Here is a 22,570-nt window from a genome sequence, read left to right on the forward strand (position 1 = left end):
GATAATCCTTCCTTCCCAGTCCCATTCTCCCTGCCTTTATTCCTGCCTCCTGATATCACCTGCCAAATAAACTACTTGCACCCATGACTTTGTCAGGCTCTGCTTTGAGTGGAATCCAAAATAGGTGTTGACCACATCAGGATATTGATGGAGCATGGTGTGGATTTTGGCTTGGTGATTATAAATATAGACCAGGTATGGGGGCATATGCCTGTAATCCCAGTGACTCTGGAGGCTGAAGCAGGAGAATCTTAAATTTGAGGCCAGCCTGGGCAACTTAGTGAGAACTTATCTCAATACTTAAAAAGCCTGAGGATGTAGCTCAGTGGTTATATGTTTGCCTCATTTGTGTGAGGCCTTGGGTTCCATTTTCTGTACAACATAAACAATAATGAAAAGAATTTAGTAATGGGAATATTTATGAATATAAGGTAGGGTTAAAGAAATGAGTGATGGTATATAATCCCAGGTTGAGTGATGGTGGGAAATCATTACCACCCTTAAGGGCTAAAGCAGTATTGGAGCTGTGGCCTTCAGTAAAGGGACCAGGATGAGGAACAAGGTGAGGCAGGCACAGAATTGAAGTTCTTCTCTCTCATTTTGTGCCAGTGTTACCCTGAGCAAACATCTCCTTAAATGTGATGTCACAGGCCTCTGCTTGCCTCACTCTAGTCCTAGCATTGAAAACAGGACAGGTTGGGGCATCATTGTTCTCTCATACTTTGATTTCTTACTACTGCCTCCAATTTGCAAAACCCAAATCTGATTAAAAAGGTAGAGGGTGACAAATGGAAACATCAAATCCAACACATGATGTTTAGATGAATTAACATATAAAGTACTTAGAGAGGTATGTAGAATATGCTCTCATTTTTATTGCTACCATTATCATTGTCTACATGATGCAAAAGTTCAAATCAGGGGGTTCCTGAAATTCATTTAAGGAACTGTGCCCTGATTAAACCTTGTTCATTTAATGGTGTGCCTTCATGAAGTTCTTTCTGTTAAGTTCTTACTGTTTCACATCATGGCATCCACAGAAAACATTTGTATAACACCAGAGGGAAGAGATGAGGTGGTGCTAAACCCGGGGCAATTGGCCCAGGGATTCTGCTGACCCCAAAGACTGTGGATCAGAATCTTAGCTTACCCATGCCATATAGGAAGCTCTGATCAAATCTATTATCCATACTGCACAGTAACATTGGCCATGCCACTTCCTTTTCCAAAGTCATATTTTTTAAATCTGACTTTGCTTTTCAGTAATCTATTAACTGCCGAGACTTCCTGTCATCTGCATTTTCTCATGAAAGACACATTATTTTTGATGATTACAGATTATTTGACATTTGCCACATTTATACCAAGAACCCTCCTTTTAGGGTATCTGTAATATATTGTTAAAGTAACACATTAATATATCTCCTATTGGGTGGATTTGGGGTAATTTTCTGCATATGGCTATTCCTACCCTCAGCAGTTTAGTTTCCCTGTCTTGTAATTTCCAAAGCCCTATCATTTTAGGAGTCTAGAACTTTATTCTTACAAGTTCTCTTTCTTCTATTCTACTTTGTAACATCTGGAAGGTGGAACATATTCTACTCACCTTTAAATCACTATTGCAAGTGGTTAGGCACATTGTGTACACTTAATTTATTTTGTATGATTTCTACCTGTGTGTAGGAAGACTGTCCTGAAAAATATTGTCCACAATTATTATGCAGCTGGCCTCAGCATTTGGTGCCCTGCAGGTTTTCCTTTCATCCCTGCCATTTCACATTGGGTGTCAGAAAAGCAGCATGATCTCTCTCACCTATAAGTGAGCAACTTCCTTCTTCCTTCGTTTCCCAAAACGAGGGGTGGGGGTGGGATGCAAGCAAGAGGGTGCGGAGGTGAGGAGGGGGAACACAACCGAAAGGTGGAAGGTGATTTCCAAATCTGTGGGGTCACTTCTTTCTGTGGGAGAGCCTTTCCTGACTCCTCACATTTTTCTTAGTCCTATATAAAAAGAGCAGTGCTCACATCACTTTCCTGCGCACTCTGCTCTCTCCTTTCTTTCCCCGTCCCCCTAGCCCCCGTCCCAGGGCATTGTACCCACTACCACTAGACTCAACCCCTTTCATATAATTATCTTATTTTGTGACGGGGTCTCACTAAGTTGCCGAGGATGGCTTTGAATTTGAGATCCTCCGGCCTCAGCCTCTCAGCCTCCCGAGTTGCTGGGATTACAGGCGTTCGCTACCACGCCAGTTTCCCGCCCGTTTTCCAAGAGCAAACTGCACAAGCACACAAACGCCCCAGACTGACACAAGTGAAAACACACCCACGTGCTCCGATCTCCTCCCGCGGCCACAAGTTCTTTGAAACGAATCAGAGAGAAGTTGTCTTAGTGTCGTGTCTCACACTTTCAACACTATCTTTTAGACAAAAATAAAACTTAAACCAAGAAATTTGAAAGAATTCATGACAACTGATAATCAACTTTCGTCTTTTACGCCTCTTCATGCTCTGGCGGGATTTACTTTGCGTTTTCGGGTGGTTCCGGTGCAGCAGCGCGGGCGTGGAAACTGCCTTGACACTCTGACCGCAGCTGGAGAGGCGGGGCGGAGTTGTGACGTCATCGCCACGGGGCGGGGCCGGCGGGGTCGCAAAGAGCTGCAAGTGCAGTGACGCCGGCTGCCGGCTCCCAAGAGCGATCCCTGTGTCCCTGGCCCCCTTCGCGTGGTCTGTTCGCGTCGAGTCCCGAGCGGAGATGGCAGACGACCTTGGAGACGAGTGGTGGGAGAAGCAGCCGGCAGGAGCAGACAGCAGCCCAGGTACCACTCTGCCCGCGCTCCCGCGGGGCCTCCTCCTGCGAGCCTTGCCGAGTACCTTAGCCGCGCCGCTTCTAGTCGTCAGATCCGGCCAGGGAAGCGGTGGGTGCCACATGCGTGCCCTCAACGCAGATCTGCCCGTCTGTCATTCAAGAACCCTTTCCAAGCCCTGTGTTTCTTTAACTTTTTTTTTTTTTCCCTTTGAGGCTGGATGACAGTTTTCATGAGGAGAGGCAGTTTTGCCTCGTGGTTAAAGAAAATCCCTGCACTAGGTTCAAATGGCTTCAATTCAAATCGTGACTCTGGTATTCTAATACTTTGGGCTCCTTTTCCTCATCTGTAAAGTCAGAGTAATAATAATGTCTATTTCATCAAGTTGTGAAGATTAAATGAAGATACTACAAGTTGTGCACTTTGATACAGCACTTGGCACACATATAGGCATAGTAAATATAAGCTATTGTTTTTCTTGCTCTCTTCATGTAATCTAGGATATTCGACCTGGAAATGGGTTTAAATAGAGATCATTCCTTTAAACTCACCTATTCTACAGATAGGAAACCTGCCCTAAAGATGTTAAGTAACTTGACAAGTTCACATAGCAAGTTTGTGTCAGAAACAAGAGAATTCAAGTAACACAGTTTTGAACTGTTTTTACCCTGCTGTGCTACTGTATACTTATTCCAGATGCTGTGGACGTATTACCCTTGAGTAACATTAAATAACTCACTTTTAAGTGTGTGATGCCCCTTCTTACCAAGCATCTAACTAGAAAACTGCAGTGTTAAGACACTTCTGTGTACAGTGCCTGGAGATGGTAGGTAATAATAGCAGCTTGGCATTTGTTGAGTGCTTACTGTGTGCCAGATACTGTTTTGAAAGCTTTGCATGCACGATCTCATTTAATCTTCATCAATGCACCATTGGGTAGTCACCGCTGTTATACTCATTCTAGAAGTGAGGAAGTTGCACTGAAAAGTAATTTGTCCAGTGTTGGTGAGTGAGGAGCTGGAATTCACTTGCAGGCCATTTGAACCCAGAGTCTGCACGCTTTTGTTTCTCATAATTATTCTACTTATCAAAAGTAAGAATCTCATCTAAAACAATAACTCCTTATTGATTTCAAGAGACATTATTTGTAAACCCTTTTCTACACATCATTGTTATGGAAGTGTATTTGAGAACCTTCAGACTCCCATAGTTTGCTCAAGGTAGATAAGCAGCATTTCTATTAAGCCTGTTTTGTTTTGTTTTTGGTACCAGGGATCTAACCCAGGGGCATTTAACAACTGAGCCACACCCCAGTCCTTTTTATTTTTTTTATTTTGAGGCAGGGTCTCTTGCTAAGTTGCTCAAGGCCTTGCTGCTGAGGTTGGCCTTAAATTTGAGATCCTCCTGCCTCAGCCTCCCTAGCCTCTGGGATTACAGGCATATGTCAGCATGCCCAGCTGCTACTAAGCTTTGAATGCCACCTCTTTGCTTATAATTCAGATGTGAACCTGGAACTCAAGGCTCAACTACCTGACTGCCTTTTTGAAGTCTTTTTTTTAGTTATTTAATAGGGATGTCAAATGTAAATAAGACCCAAGTGCTGCATTATTCCTCAATCCTTCTTTTTTTTAAAAATATTTTTATTTGTAGATGGACACAATACCTTTATTTCACTTATTTAGTTTTTTAATGTGGTGCTGGGGATCAAACCCAGCGACCCATGTGTGTTAGGCAAGCATTCTCCCACTAAGCCACAACCCCAACCCCTCCCCAAACCTTCTTTTTCTCCAGACTTACCTATTTCAGTAAATTTTGCCACCACCTATCCAACTTCACAAGGCTTAGTAACATCTTGATTTGTTCATTTCTTCCCTTTCTCCCTCACATTTTATATATGGAGTCCTGTTATCTCCAAAAGACAGCCTGAGACTTTGCCTTTTTCTCCATTGGAGTACACACTATTATCCTTGTTTGTCTTTTTTTGAGGAGTGGGTACTGGGGATTGAACTCAGGGGTACTCAATCACCTAATTACATCCTCAGCCCTATTTTGTATTTTATTTAGAGACAGGGTCTCACTGAGTTGCTTTGTGCCTCGCTGTTGCCGAGGCTGGCTTTGAACTCCAGATCCTTCTGTGTCAGCTTCCTGAACCGCTGGGATTGCAGGCGTATGCTACCACGCCAGCTATCCTTGTCTGTCTTTACCACTGCAATAGTTTAACAGTTTCCAGTTAAACTTTGTTTCTCACTCAGAAACCTGTTCACCTTCTTCAGTGGCTTTTCCCTGCCACACAGTGTAACTCCAATGTAGCTGCCTACTTGCTAGAATTATAACTTATTGCCCACTAGTTTACACTGCCTCAGCACACTGGCCTTCATTCTGTTCCTCAACAGGCCATGCTTATTCTGATTCAGCCCTTTGTGTTTTTTTTGTTTTTGTTTTTTTTTTAGAGAGAGGAGAGAGAGAGAGAGAGAGAGAGAGAGAGAGAAAGAATTTTTAATATTTATTTATTTTTTAGTTCTCGGCGGACACAACATCTTTGTTGGTATGTGGTGCTGAGGATCGAACCTGGGCCGCACGCATGCCAGGTGAGCGCGCTACCGCTTGAGCCACATCCCCAGCCCAGCCCTTTGTAATAGCTGTTCTGTTTTCAAATGACTGGCTCTTTCTTAGCATTAAGAAATCAGTTCAGGGCTGGGGATGTGGCTCAAGTGGTATCGCGCTTGCCTGGCATGCGTGCAGCCCGGGTTCGATCCTCAGCACCACATACAAACAAAGATGTTGTGTCCACCGAATACTAAAAAATAAATATTAAAAAAATCTCTCTCTCTCTCTCTCTCTTTAAAAAAAAAAAAATCAGTTCAGACATAATCTACTTAAAAAGGCACTTCCTGGTCAGCTAGTCTAGAATAGCCATCCAGTGGTTCTGTGACATTCCCACTGTAATTATGATTCTCCACAAAGCATTGAGCACCAACTATTATTTTTCTTGTTAAATTATTACTCTCTCTCAACACTAGAATGTAGGCTCCAGGTGAGCAGGGATTTTGTTTTTCTCATTTTTTGCTCTTTATTCTCAGGGCCTAGAGTAGTATATGGACACATGGAAAGCACTCATTCTGTAGTGGAGCTCAATGATGCACACCTGTATTCCCAGCAACTCAGGAGGCTGAGGCAGGAGGATCAAAAGTTCAAAGCCCTCCTCAGCAATTTAATGACACACTGTCTCAAAATAAAAAATAAAAAGGGCTGGAGATGTTGCTCAGTGGTAAAGTGCACCTGGGTTCAATCCCTGGTACAAACAACAACAACAACAACAAAACAACACTACTCATTCAGTATTTGTTAACTAATTTGTTAATGTTTCACAACTGAATAAAATATTTGTGATTCTTTTTTCAATTCCTACGACTTTTTGCTGAATTTCTTCTGGAAATGATGGCGTAGGGGAACACTTGGCCCTTTACTTTAGCTGAATAAATGGGTTGGTTTTATTCGGTTTACTCTTTTTTACACCAAAGTGAGACTTTTGCAGCATTAATTTTATGTACAGCTTTGCATTGTAGATGTTGTAAGGCATTCCCTGTACATATAAAATTCAGACTTGGAATATTTACAGTAGATGATGTCAACATTCAACAGAGAATCAACTTCAGGGTGCATCATTGCATCATTCTCAAAATTGTTTATTGAGCTTAGCATTAACACCAACAGAACTAGAATAGAGGGGGAAAAACTTAAATCAGCTTAAATTAAATTAAATTAAATTAAATCAGCTTGTTGTAGGATTTACACATTGATGTGGTTCAGTCAAAATGCACATGACATTGAGACAGACATTCAGAGCAAAAAACAGGCAGGATGAATTTTAAAAAGCAAGGTAAAGGAAAGAGAAGAGAAAAAGATGGCTACATTATTTGTCATTGTTCTGTACCTGAAAACTTTTAACAGATAACCTTCATTGGCTAGTTTTTACTTTAGTATAAGTAATTTTCATGATTCTTACAAATAATAAAATGAGTGGTTCTTGACAACAATTGTGAAAGTTTAAAAGGTACAGGTATGCATGTCTTTCTTTAAATCATATACAGTTCCTGCTATAATTTTGCTAAGTGTCCATGAGGATTTGAAAAATACCACTCATAAATGTGGTATTCCCCTCTCAGATTCAACAACAAATACAAAAATACATTATTGGCAAAATCCTTTGATTGTCTTAATGTTCTTTGGTTGAAAACTTTAGATGCATTAATAGAATTATACATTTTACTAAGAATAACAAATAGCTGAAATATAGTTTTCCTTTATTTCAGTTTTCACAGAATTCTTAATCAAATTCTTAAATTGCTTAAATATTATTTTTAAGAATTATAATCAGTGGGGCTGGGATTGTGGCTCAGAAGTAGAACACTCGCCTACCATGTGTGAGGCACTGGGTTCGATCCTCAGCACCACATAAAAATAAAGATGTTGTGTCCACCTGTAACTAAAAAATAAATATTAAAAAAAGAAAGAAATATAGTCAATGAGCTCTACTTAATTCTTATTCCTGAGTTCTTCGTTAGTGTAGTTCACACTAGGTCATGGGGTCAGTAAACATTTTGGTAAAGTTGCCTTTTGTAAAAACTTTAGGCTTTGCAGATCCGTTAACCAACTGTTGGAACTACTGAACTGTGCTGTTGCAGTACAAAAACAGTTGTAGACAATAAGTATGTAAACAAATTAGTGTGGCTGAGTTCCGGTAAAACTTTTTTCATGGATAGTGAAGTTTGAAGTTTATGTAATTTTCCTATGTCATGAAATAGTCTTCTTTTAATTTTCTTTCAACATTAAAAAATGTAAAACTATTCTTAGCTCTTATACACAAAACCAGATGTTGGCCAAAGTTTTCAGACCCCACCCCAGGCTCATCTCAGACACTGAATTCTGTTGTTTCTATAAAGGGATTTTGAAACATACCCTAGAGAAAATTATGTATTTCATTTGTACTCCATTACTCAGTCCATAATTATCAGACATGTGTTAGACCAGTCATTTGTGTTAAAATCAGATAGTTGATTCCAAAAGTTACAGAAGAGTAGTTCAAAGATCATTGAAGCTTAATAAATGAAGGGTTGAGAAAAGACTTCACCATAAAAGTGTCAGGTTTTTAAAAATTTTGTTATAAATTACATTTGTTTTCTTCATTTGGATTTTATCTACTTACTTTTTAAACTTTAATTAACTGTAGTCACTCTAGATGAGGACAGTGTCTTTTGTTTATTTATGTGTATTATTATTGTTGTCATTGTTCTTCAGGAGGGCCACATTTTTGCAGAAATAGGATTATGCACAGGTGGCAGGATTCTTTGTTTCAGTTGTGTTATGTCACAACACCATTTTGTTGAATTCCAAATAGTACATGCAGTTCTTCATTGTATTTGCATTTTTATTGTATTACATATTGCTTGAAATGGTCCTGTGTTTTTGTTAGTAATCCTTTTATTAAAATAGAACATTTTATTCAAGATTTGCCTTAATGAGACTAGAACTTTATCATCATTTAAAGACGGATTTCTGCTGGTTGCCTTCAAAATGTCCATATTTTCTTAACCTTGTACAGTATCTTGTCCTCCTTTTTTTGGTTGCTCTTGAATTTACGCCAGCTTGGCATAAAAATGTAGAGAATCTCTTTACATGGAAGCAAACAATTTTGAAAAATCTTCAACAATACAACATATTTTCTGTTCCTCTTCCAGGTGAAACTTTCTCAGGGTATTTTGTTTTTCTGGGACTATTGTTGGCACATGCTATTTCTCCTGTTTCCACTCTAAGGGTTTCAGTGCTTTATTCTTTCAATTAGCATAACTCCCAATTTTGAATGTCACCGAGGCATAGCTGCTTTTCCTGTCATACTTCATTGCCATCTCTTAGCTACATTGCTCACATATGTTTTGACTGAATGGCCTTCTCTCTTTCATCCATCCTGCATTCACTTGAGATTTATCAAATACTTGCTTCATATCAGGCACACCTCTAGTACTCTTTGCATATGTGAATTATTTTGGATGTCAGAGCTTCTTCATCTTTGTAGTCCCTTTCCTTCTATCGTTCTCTTACTGCTTTCCCTTAACTTCCACTTTTCCATTTCAGACTTCTAATTCACTTACCCTCCCCATCTACTTCTCCCTCTGCCTCTTGCCTGTGGGGACTTTTGCCCATCATCCCTTTCTTTGGCTCCCATAGCTTGGTGCTGCCCATTTTCCAGCTCTTCCTCCTTGAAATTAAATGGCTGTTTGTGCACCGTCATCAGTGTACTGAAGGGGACGTAGCCAGGTGAACATGAGGAATTGCTACTGCTTTGTTGGCTCCATCCCAGCACACCTGACAGTTCTTAACCACAAGGATTTCTTCCAGGGCCATGACTCCAAGTTTTAGTGAAGGATAACAAAAAATGTTGGGTCATGCTGTTCATTTAATTATTTTTCCCTCTGACCTAGGCTTTGGGAAATATAACTGTCTTCTGGGCCCAAAATGCCTTGTCTTGAAATGTTATTGTGTTACTCTGTCCACACTGAATTATAGGTACCTTTCTCTTGATTTAGTGAGAGAGCTTTCCATGTGATGAGAAGAATTACTTTAGCTTACTGCCAGGAAACTGTGTTCAGCCTTCTAGACAGGTTGTTTGAATTCAGTATTATGTCATTGGGCATACTCATAGGTTATCACAGCTGGAAGGAAACTACTTATCTGATTTACATGTGAAAAACTCAAGGCTTAGATTGATGAATGCCACACTAAGTGACACATGAGTGAAAAGCTAAGATTGAAATTTGAGTTCCTGATACCAGGCTTTTGCTGAATCAACTGATTTTTCTATAATATTGATTCAGGAATAAGTGTGACTAAAGAAAGTCTTTTGAGATAATAAATTGTTCTTTTTTTTCTAACACCCAGAACAGTGATGCTTATCTCCATAATAGATGGAGTATTATTGACCTTTGATTCTCATCCCTTGATTGCTGTAGAAGGCAACAGTACTCATCTAAAATGAGTTGTCTTACAGCCTAGCAGTATGATTCCATGGCCTGAAATGCACAGGAGGGGCAAACAGCTTGAAAAAAATGGGGCAGGAGATAAAGTGCTATCTATCAAATGTACATATAACCTTAGTGGTTGTTGGGTAAGCCACTAGGGAGTATTAACTACTAATCTCTTTGTTGTTTCTTACCTCCTTGTAACTAAGAATTACCACTTTTCTCCCTTTTTAATACCTTAAATTGGATTCTAATTGTTCTGCCATTTTGATGGAAATAATTTGACTTTCCTGAAGCTGATTAGGAATTCTTGATACCACATTTTCATAGAAAATATGATTATTCATTGAAGTTCTGAAGAATGAAGGATTACTACTTTGTTCACCAGAAAACTCTTGAATTGTCATAATGAATTCAGTCCTATCCGAGGCTGACGATTATACAAGTAGCATGAGGAATCGAGTGGGCTTTGAGGTACGAGTCTGAGCCTGTGATTGTACGTGTGTGCTTATGCACAAATAGAGCTGAGAAGATAGGATGATCACCAGGTCCACCAACCTGTGAATGAACTGTCTGCCAGTTGCTGCTTCACATTTCCCGAAGAGATAACTGTTCCTCTCTGGCTTTCCACAGCCATACTTTCAGCGTTGCAGATATTTCTGTAGACGGTATCCAGACAGTGTGTCCATAGAACTTACCTTTTCCCTCCCATGTGGAGGTAAGAGTTAGAAGTGATGGTTGTTACGATGTGTAACTTCCCACAGCCATTTTGGTGAATATGTTTGTCTGTAGGCCCTAGAGGGGCTTTTGTGGAAATCCTAGTGATGCTTGTAGATTTTGGTTTAGGAATCCGTGTTGGAATTCTTTGCTTACACACCTCCTTGATCTTGAATGAAACAAAAGAATGAAAGGTAGTTAGTTAATGGTTCATTGGTGGAAAAATAGATGTTTTTCAGGACATGGAGTTAGTTTGGCCAGCATTGCCTTTGAAAGCTTTGGGTAGTGGGAACACATCATATTCAAGATTATGTGGTTGAAGAAAGAAATGTCTGCAGAGCAGTTCTGCCATTGTGTTTTGGATGTGAGCTATGTACCAGGGCCTAGAGGGTGGATAGTGGTAGATACAGAGAATTGTTTTTCGCTTTTGGCAATCAGAGTTTAGTGGAAGATAAATATGAGTAGTTTTCCAAATTATTCTCAACAAAGAGCCATGAGATTGCCAGGAAAAGGTTGATTTCAACTAAGGAGTCTCAGAGTGCTTCATGAAGAAAGCAGTATTTGTTTGGGACCTTTAATAACTTTTAGGATTTTTAGCAGCAGGAATAAGGGGAAGGAGTTCCAGAATAAAGGAATTGTTTTGGTGAGAAAATAGGATGAGAAAATGCTTTTGGGAGTTGCTCTGAAGCAGGACAGTATCAGATTTGGTTGAGAAGTGGAGTGGCTTCAAATTAGATTGTGCTTGAGAGGAGGGATTGGAATGTAGATTGGGGCCACGTAGGGGAAATTTTAACTGCTCCTATAGATGGGAGTGGGGTGAGTGGTTGGGGGTTACAAAGAAGGTTGGGGGGAGATCTCCAAAATTGTTTTACTATTTTCTCACTGGTTTACATAAGGAGTGAGGGAAGAGTCACAGGTTGAATGATGTAGACTGAAGGAGTAGCTCAGTGGAGCAAAATTGGTTAAGAGTAAATTTCTACTCAGTGGCAAGATTGTAGAAATGTACTGTTATTTTCATTTTCTTTTAAAGGAAAAAAATACTCCTGGATAAGAATACTTGCTGAGAGATGGGAAGAAGAATTCAGCTAACTTCCATTATAATCCAGACTTGATGATTATTATTTTCCCCTGTGTTTACATCATTCTTGCTGTGAGTTCATAACTCTGAGTTCATAAATATAAATCTTTTTTTTAATCTTTAAATTTTATTATATTTTTTTTGTTATAGATTTCTAATACTGCTTTTATGGAAACCCATCTTATAATTGTTTTCCAGCCTGCAGAAATTTGTTTCCATATTTTTATTATGCTGATATAGTATAGCGAAGTCCCTTTATCTCTTTATATACACATTCAGATTTTAAAATATAGTATATAAACTTAATTGTATTTCAGTATTCCAGAATGCAGTCTGATGTTTTGGGGCTTTTTAATTTTCAGTCATTGAGCATTTGGTCAAAAGGTACATTAGAATAGACTAGAATCAAAAACATCAGATTGCACTGCCTATAGTAAGGCTAAGTGTTATTTTGTGGATATTAATTCAGTTTACATGTATGTGTGTATGCATGCGCACACATGCTCACTCATGTACCAGTTTATGTTATAGCATACATTTCTTATTGAGGGCCATGGGTCATGGTTAAAGGTTTGAAATCTGCTGAACTAGAAGGAAGGAAAGGGCTTGGTGTAAAACAGAAAATTAGGCATTTATTGTTGGGGTTGCTAACTAAAAATAATAAAGCATTTTCAAAATGTTCTTTTGTAAGAAATTACAAATATATGTAATAACAATTAGAACTTCATAGCCATAATTCACTTATTTAAAGTGCCTCAAATTTTTGTAGCAACCTAAATAAGATTTTCACCAGACTTGACTAAAAATAAGAGTCCTTCAATGAAGATAAACCATATAGGGAATATACTTTCTTCGGCATATTTAGTCAGTTTTCTCTTTGCCTAGGTACTAGAAGAATATTTTGGCTTTAGTATTCTTACTGGCTTTTTTTTTTTTTTTTTGCAATTATTCCCATGCATAAGATGTTAATACTCTGATATCTGTCTCCTTATCTCAATGTTTTTCATGCCTTTCAACTTGATTTTGTTATCTCATCTTTAATGCTGATGTGCTGTATCAGCATTTTACCTCTCAAATAGGCAAAACTTTTTGAAAATAAAATAAAATTCAGTGCCCCAGCCAGCATTTAATGAGATGGGCAGCTTCTACTATGATTATGGGAGTGATTTGATACTGTGCATCAAGAACTTTAAAATTCACACCCTGTGACTCAGTCATTTTGTTGTTAGGAATCTTTTCTAGGAAATAATTAAAGAGGCAGGCAAGGATATTTGTTTTAAAATTATTTAAAATGAAAAATAGACATAGTTTAAAACTCCAGCAGTAAGGATGTACTAAGTGAATTATAGTATAATCACATGAAATATTATGCTGTCCTTAAATAATGGTGCTTTGGAAGATAAAGGAAATGTTTACTCAGAAATGTTAACAGCTGGATTTAAAACTCTCTATATATTTTAAATGTGTATGTATGAAGAAAAGATACTACAAATTGAGTGTCCCTTATCTGAAATACTTAAGACCAGAGGTAGAATTTTGGATCTAGGATTTTTTTCAGATTTTGGTCTATTTGAATATGTATGATGACATATCTTACACATTGACTGAAGGTAATTTTATACAACATTTATAGTTCACCTGTGTTTCAACTACAATGTGTCATGAAGTCAGGTGTGGAATTTTATACTTCTGCATCTTAGAGCATTTTGGATTTCATTAGCAATTCTCAACCTATAGATGAAAATGCACCCATGCTATTAATGGTTAACTCTGATTAGGGGCTATGGGTGCTCTTTTTCTCTGTGTTTTCTGTAGATAGCAAATATTGAATTATACTGAGATTTAAAAAAAAGAAGGCAATATCTAAGCGATCAAGACATTTCTATGAACATCAACCTTATTATTCAAATCATGAACAGTAGAAGTTGCAGTTGAAATCAGTGATAGACTGATATTATGACCAAACCTATATAATAGCCTTTCCAAGGTAGGTTTCTCTGATGTCATTTAACTTTGTCAAGATTTAGATTGGTTCTCCAACTTACTATATAAGAATCTATGTTGGGGGCTGGAGTTGTGGATCAGTGGTACAGCGCTTGCTGGCATGCACCAGACCCTGGGTTTGATCCTCAGTGCCGCATATAAATAAATAAATAAAATAAAAGATTCATTGACAACTAAAATTTTTTTTTTTAAAAAAAGAATCTATGTTGGGATCCCATTTAAATTTTAAGTTCATTTGTTTCTGGATATACAGAAATCCTCATATAAACTTTTTTTTTTTTTTTCAATACTAGGGATTAAACCCAGGGGTGCTCTACCACTGAGCCACATCCTCAGCCCTTTTATTTTTTTATTTTGAAATAGGGTCTTGCTAAATTGTTGAGGCTGGACTTGAACTTGCAATCTTCCTGCCTTAACCACCTCTGTTACTGGAATTAGAAACTTGTGCCACCACACCTGGCTATAAGTCCACATTTTTTAACAGATTCTCAAGAGTGATTTGTTCTGATAGAAGTGATCAACCTACTACACTTTGAGAACTTGCTGTAGTTGAACTTCCTTCCTTGGCATTCTAATCTGCCTGGATATGGGCAGTTCAGCAGTATGAAAAGCCAAAGCATCCTGGCCCAGAGTTTACCTGCAATGGTACTCATCATAATCATCCATGGGGCTTATAAAATACTCTAGATGCCCAGACTCCTCGTCAGAATCTGTCACTTAGACTATCTAGGAGCAGGGTCAGGGCTTGTGAATTTTAAATGAGCAGCACAGTTTGTTAAATCTGTTTAATAGGACTGAGGATGTACTTTAGTGGTGGAGTGCTTGCGTAGCATACACAGGGTCCTCAGTTCAATCCCTAGAACTGCAAAACAACAACAAAACAACAAAGAAAATGTGTTTGATTAAACCAGTTGACCTGAAACATACCATTGGTGGAGCTTGTTTCTTCTAAGCAACACTGATATGTGTTGAAGAAAATGTGGCTTGGGATGGTGGTAACTGATAGGGCCAGCTCCCTGACCCCCACCCCCAATTTTTGGGTTCCTAATGTTTCCACATCATTGATGCTGCAAAATTCTGTTTGTGTTTTCTTGGTAACACTGATTTTACTACATAGTTTTTACCTCTAGATGGCAGCAAAGACTAGTTATTTTCATAGAACAACTTTAAATGTCATTTCCCTAAATCTTAAAAAAAAAAAAAAAAGATGCTATTCTTTTTCTTTTATGAATTTTATACTTGGACTTGTTTCAGTAAATGAGGTATGGAGATTTAAAATGTCTCATCTCTTGGATCATTTTTGTAGAGCATTATGTCAAATAGCTCCACCCCCCCACCCCAAATTTAGAGTGCATATTGCAAGAGAAATACATGCATATGGCTCTTTTAAGACCACACAGGGAATGTTATACGCAGAGTTGGAGGCTCCTGGGTTTCATCAGAAAGCAGATGTCTTGGAGAAGATTAAGCAAGTTTGGAAAGCTCATTCATAGAAGAAAAAGATATTTTAAAAAAATGCTTAACTCAGCCATGGATTTTGATATTTGGAATGGACTACAATCTGAGTGATGAATCCAGTGAGGCAGAGGCTTTTATCTAGGGGGCAGTAGAAAGAAAAGCAATGTCTTTGTGGGATATATTCATTGAATTCTAAAAGTGTTGGCTTGTTTGAACCATAGGTTCTAAAAAGAACCCAGAAATCTATACAGTTCACTGGTTGCAGCAAGTCTTTAGATGAGTCTTATTGACCTAAAGAAGATTGGAGAGGTGAAATATTTTCAATGTTACTCAAAGTTTTAGTTCTTAGCCTGGTTTCTACATGATCTTTGTGTTCTTTCATATTATCATAAAAGGCAAACATCTGAAAATATACCAGAACAAAATTGCATTTATGAGGAAGCTATCAAAACCTAGTTAGACAGCTGGAGTCAGGATGTTTCCTTTTCTCTTAAGGAAATTAATTTTTTAAGTGCTTTGAACTTTTTGGTGATATATTGGCAACATATTGTGTAAGAAGGCAGTGTTCCTTTAGGAACAGGCCCGATTCCAGGGACTGCAGGGCTCTCATCACACCTTGTATCTTGGCTGTAGATGTTGAGAAGTTCAAGATTCCCTGAGACCTGTGGTCATTCTGACTTGTGGTCATTGAGGTCTGGTGGGCGAATGGATTTGGGGCTGCCTGACTCCCCCAAGGACCCAGCTGTGGAACACTTGGTCAAGGCCATGTGTTATCAGAATGACAGTGTTTTTGTAATTTTGTTTTTATCTGTGTTTAGTGGGAAAGTGCATAAGTAATTATGATGGATATAGTGATGAAAAGGAGGAAATGCTAAACTGGAGGGAAATATCCTTGAAATACTATTGCTTTCATTTCTTTTGTCTTTTATATTATTTGGCAAGTCACTGATAATTTGTGTGTGGAGGGGGTAGAAATAACAGATAATGAATCTGGCAGGTAGCCCAAAGTTTGGCTGTTTTTCTTCTTCATTTTCTTAGAACTTCCCATTGTGTAATAAAACTTTATCACTGAAAGTTTTAGTTTTATATGGCAAGGGGGACCTTCAAAGGGAAACCCTATAGTTTAATTAGCTCATTCCCATTAACCTCCTCTGAGAGAACATTTGGTTTTAAATAGCATTTCACTGCTGTAATTTATATTAAAGAGTTGTCCAGTTCTGAGGTTAAGAATAAATTGGTACCTTTGTTCTATAATGTAATGTGATTTATGGTTATACCTAGTTACCTCCCAGTCTCCCTTTCTATGATAATTACAACATGGGTATTAGGGAAAAGTAAGAATAAACATTCAAATATAGTTTTCAAAATCTTTTCTGACCCATTTGCTTATAGTATGTGCCAAACACATGCTTCACATGTAGAAATATTATGTTAAAATAAAATAGCCTTAAATAACTGTCTTCCTTATTTATCCCCTTTCTTTTGTTCATCTGTCAGGTTTTTCTTTTATCACCGCCTTTTCTCCTTTTTGGTACCCTTTTTCTTTCTATTTTTCTTTCCCATTCTCTCATTTGGACGGGTTTAATTTTTTTCACTTGTTCTGAGGTTTACATCTTGGGATAATGACTAGGTCATAGACTATGAATCAGGCAAACAGGCTTAGCTCTCTGTTCTGATTGTGGCACTAACTAGCTGTAGGTCCCTCAGCAGCCATCTGTTGCCTGTGCAGACCTCAGTTTCTTCATCTTTAATCTAGGGATTAAAACATTCTTTGGAGAGTAAAGATATTGTATAGGAAAGTCTCTCACACATCCATTGTGCCAGATAAGTGTTAGTTGTTACTATTATTATCATTACTATTATTTTTCTCTTTTTCCTTATATTTGTTGTTAAAGTGCCTATGTCTAATCATAATCCTAATTTATCTTTGCCTATTTTGTCTTTTTTTGTCTTCCTGCTTTTCCTCCTTGTTCTCTCCATCTCTCCATTTCTTTGTTAGTGTAGGAGCTGAGATTGATGAATCACCAGTGCTGATTCCTCAGCTGTATCTCAAAGGATGTTACATTTGGCATAGAAAATGACCCCCACACATAATTTTCCTTCCTTATGCTACTTCTTTCTTTTATAGAGTTTACCTGAAAACATACTATCTATCTTTCCTATCTTTTCATATCAAAAAATGAAGCAGTTCTTCCAAATCACTGGTGAAGTCCTTTGGCCCTGACATTCTGTGATTCTGTATTACGTTGTTAGCCATGTGAGTCTTTGTTGAGCATTGGCTACGAGCAGTATTTAAGTCCTAAGTTTAAATAATAGCTGGTTCTTATTCTCAAGATTGTAGTATAGGAAGGGTGACACATAATTAAATCACAAGGCAGAATGAAATGCCATAATAGAGCTATTAACAGCAACATTTTAGAAACCCAGAGAAAGATTAAGGAAGGTTTTCAAGGAGCACTGGAGGAGTGAGTAGGATTTCAATAGGAGGAACAAGGGAGAAAAGAGCATTTCATCCCTACAATCAGCATGGATAAAGGGTGTAGGGCAAGAAGGCCAAATGGTATGTGGGAAGACTGTTAGGAATATGTTCTGACAAGGGTGCAGGGCATGTCCAGAGTTTAAAAGGGAGATGAGGCGAAAGATGGAGGTCATGGTCAAAAGTTCGAGCAACTGTTATTTTGGCCCTAAGTAATACAAATATGGTTTTTGGAGGAGGCTAGAGAAGTGCAATGATCAGGATGATTTTGGGGATGAGGGTTGGATGAGAAAGGAAAGAGATTAAATGTAGATCAACTGTCTTTTTAAAGATACTATCTGTACTAAGGCTTGCATTTAGGGAATAGTACTTCAGATGGGAACTGGGAAGGACAGAGAAAGAAACAATAGAGTGGTTGATTGGATCTGGATGATGAGCAAAAATGTGGAGAATGTTTCCCAGGTGTTCAACCTGGGCAAAGAAGAAGATGATATATCGTCACCAGATGTAAAGACAAGGAGCAGTTCAAGAGAGAGTGCATGTGTGGACACATGCTGAGTCTGCAGTGTAGTTGGGCCTTCCTTATGGAACTGTGTATTGAAACTTTGGAGGTGTTGCTTTGAGGATCATAGAGAAATTACTACCCTTCAGTGGTTGAGATAATCCAAGAAGTAAATATAATTCCTACTCACCTGCCACTCTTCTTCTCTCACCATAGAACTTCTACATTCCTTTCCCAGAACCTGAGAGATAAATTTTCTGGACCTTAACCATGTTTCCACATCCTTTGCATAAGGCCCCCCAATCTTACTGATAGTATAACTATTTTTGAGAACAGCCCACTAAAAAAGCATTTTGTCCCATTACTTGAACAATGTGCAGTGACTGACCATTATCTAGGTACTGATTGGCCTATGTAGGGAAAGGAAATCCTGCCCCTCTCTTCCAGTGACCTTGCTGCCCCCCTTAGCCATTGTGTCTGGACCAAGCAGACAGATTACATAAACTTGCACTCTGCAGGGAGATTTACCACTTCTTGGCTCTAAGGCATGTAGTATGGGCAGGATACCCACTTAAAGCAAATTTCCTTCCTTGTTGGCAGTCTGAGAAAAGTCTGAAATAGGGCCATGGTTGATAGGTGTGGCTGAAAAAAACAGTGATAATTGTCCATTGTTCTCCTCTCATTTCCATTCTTCACAGCTAATATCAGCAGCCTCAAAAGCATTTACCTTTTCTAAAGTTTCTGTAATAAATTTGTATTATTCTTATAATGAGAGAAAAGTTCTATATGAAATAAAAGAACTTGCTCATATGTTACTATGAGAGATATTGTCCTTCTCAGCATGATCCCTACTCTCTGACTTCCTTCCTGATGTCCAAAAAGACCCTTTGAGGACCTGTTACAGTTTTTAGTAAACTCCTCTTTGTGTAAAACTAGTTTTCTGAGGCATTAGTAGTGACTGCTATTGATGGGCTCAGGCAAAACCAAATTGAAATTCAAAAGAGAATTCCTTAAGAATTTCCTTAAGAAGAAACCCCAGCAAATCCACTAATAGGGGAGGATGGTAATGCATTCTTGAGAAATTGCTTTGAGTTATGTGACAGTGGCTGTGTTGAAGGAGGATTTTATATGCCTTTAATTGTTATGAGAGGAGATATAAGAGGACAGCTTGAAATGGCAGTTTTGATTTGGGATGCTTCCTCATTTTATAGTTATTGTACTCTTGAATAGGAAGCATCTAGGAACTGATTGGCCTATGTAGGGAAATTGGAGACTGACAAAGTTGAACCCTAACATTTCTTCTGATCTGGGAAACTACATCATTAAAAAATGATTTGGTGAACATCCATTTTTTCCTTATTAAGTTATGATGTTGCTTGAGAAGTGGGAATCTAGATTAGGGATGCAACTGAGGAAAATTTCCTAGGCTTCTTCAAAGGCAGATGCCCCACTAACTGTTAGCTAAGTTGATGGTGTGTGTCTTTATGGTGACTAGACCTTGATCTCTTGGTTCCCTTTCTGAGGGTCTTGAGTTATTATCATGACTATCAAGGCAGCCTCTGGCTTATAACATAAGCTCTGATGTCCAAGGTCATGATGCTTCTTCCATGGATCATTTTCACTCACTTATGATGCTTTTTTTGCTAGTCATCTCTGAAACTGATTAGGTCCCTATTGTTCTGTACATATTGATGGCCTTTCCAAAGATCATTCTTTATACTTGGCCTTTCTGTTTGTTCCTTATAGAATGCTGCATTAGGATAAATTGGATACTAACTGCAGCTCCAGTGTTCCTTGAGTATGGTCTCCTGTTGATGAGAACATGAGCTTTTCCTTGGTCTTGCTTTCTCCATCTCCTGTCATCAGCGCCATCTCTAATTCAGTCTTTCCTGTGTCTGCCCATGCCTGCTTGGCCTCTCACATTCATTTTCTCTTGTTACTCTAACTGGTTTCAGAAGGCAGGAAGGGTTGGAAGGAAAGGCAAATCACTGTTGGCTATGGAGATCATGGAAGGTTTCAGAAGAGGTGGTCGGACTTTTCAATGTGTCTTACTATACCTGATGGGAGAATTTTACCCATGTACAGCAGTGGGGAGGTAGTAGGGAAAGCTTGCATGTGTTTAGGGACATTCAGAGCTTTCTGGTTGAACTGGCAGATTGGTAAGACAGCATGAACAGGTAACATTAGGCAGGCTGTGTCTGTCACCATAGGTTGTGGAAAGGATCAAATGCAACTTATAATGCTTCCCCTTGCACTGAGGTAGCTTCTGAGTATGTTGCCATGGAAAGAGAATGGAACAAAGTCCGACCTGTGTCTGCATCTCAGGTTTGTCCCATACTAACAATGATCTGCTTCCATTAAGTTGCTGAGTGTTAATTTACTTATCTCTATAATTGCAATAATACCCTTTTTAGAGGGTTGTTGTAAAGGAAAATAATATTGTATAAAGGATTCACTTTTTTCCTGTTACAGTATCTTACTAACCAGAATCCTTTTGTGGGGACACAGATCAGTCACCACCTAGCACTGTATTCAAGACCCCTCACAGTCTGTCTGGACTGTGTCTTTTGAGCCTTATCCCTGCCCCACTGCACTGATCATTGTCCTTGAACATTAGTTGTTTGCTCTCTTGCCTACCTCTCCCAGTACCCTGTGTGTACCTCTTTGGGACACCCTGTTGCTCTCTCTATTCCAGATCTCCTCATCTTCCAGCCCTTACTCACATCTCATCTGTTTCTGAAGCCTAACCCCCTGTACCAACCTAGAGTAGCCTGCTCCTCCTCCAAACTCCCGCAGTACTTACTGTCTACACAGTTCTTTATCTGTGCTGTATAGAAGCTCATCTGGCTTACGGAGTCAGGTGGTTCATTTTTCTAATGCAGCAGTTTTCAACCAGGAGGTGATTTTGCCCCTCACACATTTTTGTGATGGTTGGGGAATGCTGCATGGCATTTAGTAAACAGAAGCTAAGGATGCTCCTAAATATCCTACAAAGCACAGAACTCCCTTCTCCCAAACCAAGAATTATCAGGCCCAAACCATCAGTAATCCTGAGATTAGGAAACTACTCCAATGGGAAAAGAGCTGATGTAATGAGAGTTAAAATAAATTAATTCATGTAATCTTAGAGAAGGAAACAGATGTTTAGACACTTAGCATTATGACCCCTACAAGTGAGAAAATAAGAAAAAAGAAATCTAGTTACCAAAGGAAAAGAAATCGATGTAAATTATTGGTGTGTTTATGTCCCAGCCTTATTCCCAGTCAGATTTTAAATGTTTCACAAAAGGTAGCAAGACTTAGATAGAATCCAGAAATTACTGGAAGTTAGAACTACGCATGAGATCACCAAGTCCAGTTCTCTTATTCGCAAAGGCTAAATGATTTGCTCAGGGTCTCACAACTGACTGGAAGAGACATGAACTGAATCTAGTCTTGTCTGCCTGCCTCTAGTATCTTCTCTGTCACCTCACTTATCTAAGTCTTTCTTTATGTAACTTTGTTAATCTACTGTTGTCTTCCAGAATCTCCAGTTGATGGGTAGAAATGTATAGTTTCCCCACTGATATTCTTATTTCTTGTCTCATTTCCTTGCTCAGGTTATCAAGAACAGTGAATCTTTTATCTCTGTCATACCTGCCCCACTGTTGGGAAGGAGGTACACAGTTTAGTATGTCATGATCAGTAGATTGATCATGTATCCATGTGATGCTTTGAAGAAAAGATATTTCACATTGAGGCACAGTGCATGTCACTGAGTGGCCATGAGTGACGGGTCCATTAGTAAACCTACTTTCATCTAGTCAGAGAATGAGGGAAGCTTTGTCTGTAGGGCCTATATTTATACACTGCTAATTATTTAAATTAAAACATAACTAGCCTTTTAAAAATGAAACAAAGCAGGCAAAAAACAAAACAAAACAAAACAATAGTCTCAGGTAATTAACTGCTCAGAATAATCATACAGGACCATTTGGCTATGGGGAGAAAAAAGAATTCACTAAAAAAGAAAACTGCTTTCAGGCTTTAAAAAATTTTCTTTGAATAATCAGGCAAGTTTTATTTTCTTGACCAATAATTTTGATAACAATTTTGAAATGAGACACAAGTAAAGATGTCCCTGGGATGGCTGGCTGCAATATCAGAGGTTAGCCTGGAGTATGTTTTTTATGGCAGCATACTACGAATAAAACCTGGTGTCCTGATGGAATGTTGACAGACTTGTAAGTGACCTGTGTTAATTCCTTATCAAAGTATTTAGAGGTGTTGACTAGTTAATTTGCTGGACTCCCTAAGGATTCTTTATGCTGTATTGTTGCCCTTAGGAGATGTATTTGATTGTACAAAAGCCCTTTTTGATTTAGTTTGAAGAGTCCATCCAAGGAAAGGTCTTGGAGTTTGAATGCAAATAAATTTAAAGTGATTTAAGTTTTGGGAACTTTTTAATAAACCACGTCTTTCTTACATTTGCTTCACTGTGTCCTAAGGTGAATGGAGTACTTTGTTTTGATTTAT

General features: G+C 38.5%; 2 protein-coding genes across 6 annotated transcripts in view; one reads left to right on the top strand and one right to left on the bottom strand.

Annotated features, from left to right (window-relative positions):
- The first annotated feature begins 2,551 nt into the window (after window positions 1-2,551).
- CMSS1 (cms1 ribosomal small subunit homolog) overlaps window positions 2,552-22,570 on the top strand; it is a 319,968-nt gene continuing 299,949 nt past the window's right edge. Inside the window, exon 1 of one of the 2 annotated variants that reach the window (XM_081301152.1) lies at window positions 2,552-2,816. In XM_081301152.1, the coding sequence (XP_081157278.1) occupies window positions 2,753-2,816 (64 nt within the window). In that variant the 5' untranslated portion in view covers window positions 2,552-2,752. The remainder of the gene's footprint in view (window positions 2,817-22,570) is intronic. The other variant, XM_081301158.1, reaches the window with a different exon arrangement.
- The window catches only part of FILIP1L (filamin A interacting protein 1 like), a 262,254-nt gene continuing 246,160 nt past the window's right edge, over window positions 6,477-22,570 (bottom strand). For all 4 annotated transcript variants that reach the window (XM_081301148.1, XM_081301149.1, XM_081301150.1 and 1 more), the window contains one exon: window positions 6,477-10,706. In XM_081301148.1, the coding sequence (XP_081157274.1) occupies window positions 10,515-10,706 (192 nt within the window). In that variant the 3' untranslated portion in view covers window positions 6,477-10,514. The remainder of the gene's footprint in view (window positions 10,707-22,570) is intronic.

The sequence above is a fragment of the Spermophilus citellus genome, assembly GCF_964194105.1.
Source record: "Spermophilus citellus genome assembly, chromosome: 7".
Lineage (NCBI taxonomy): Eukaryota > Metazoa > Chordata > Mammalia > Rodentia > Sciuridae > Spermophilus > Spermophilus citellus.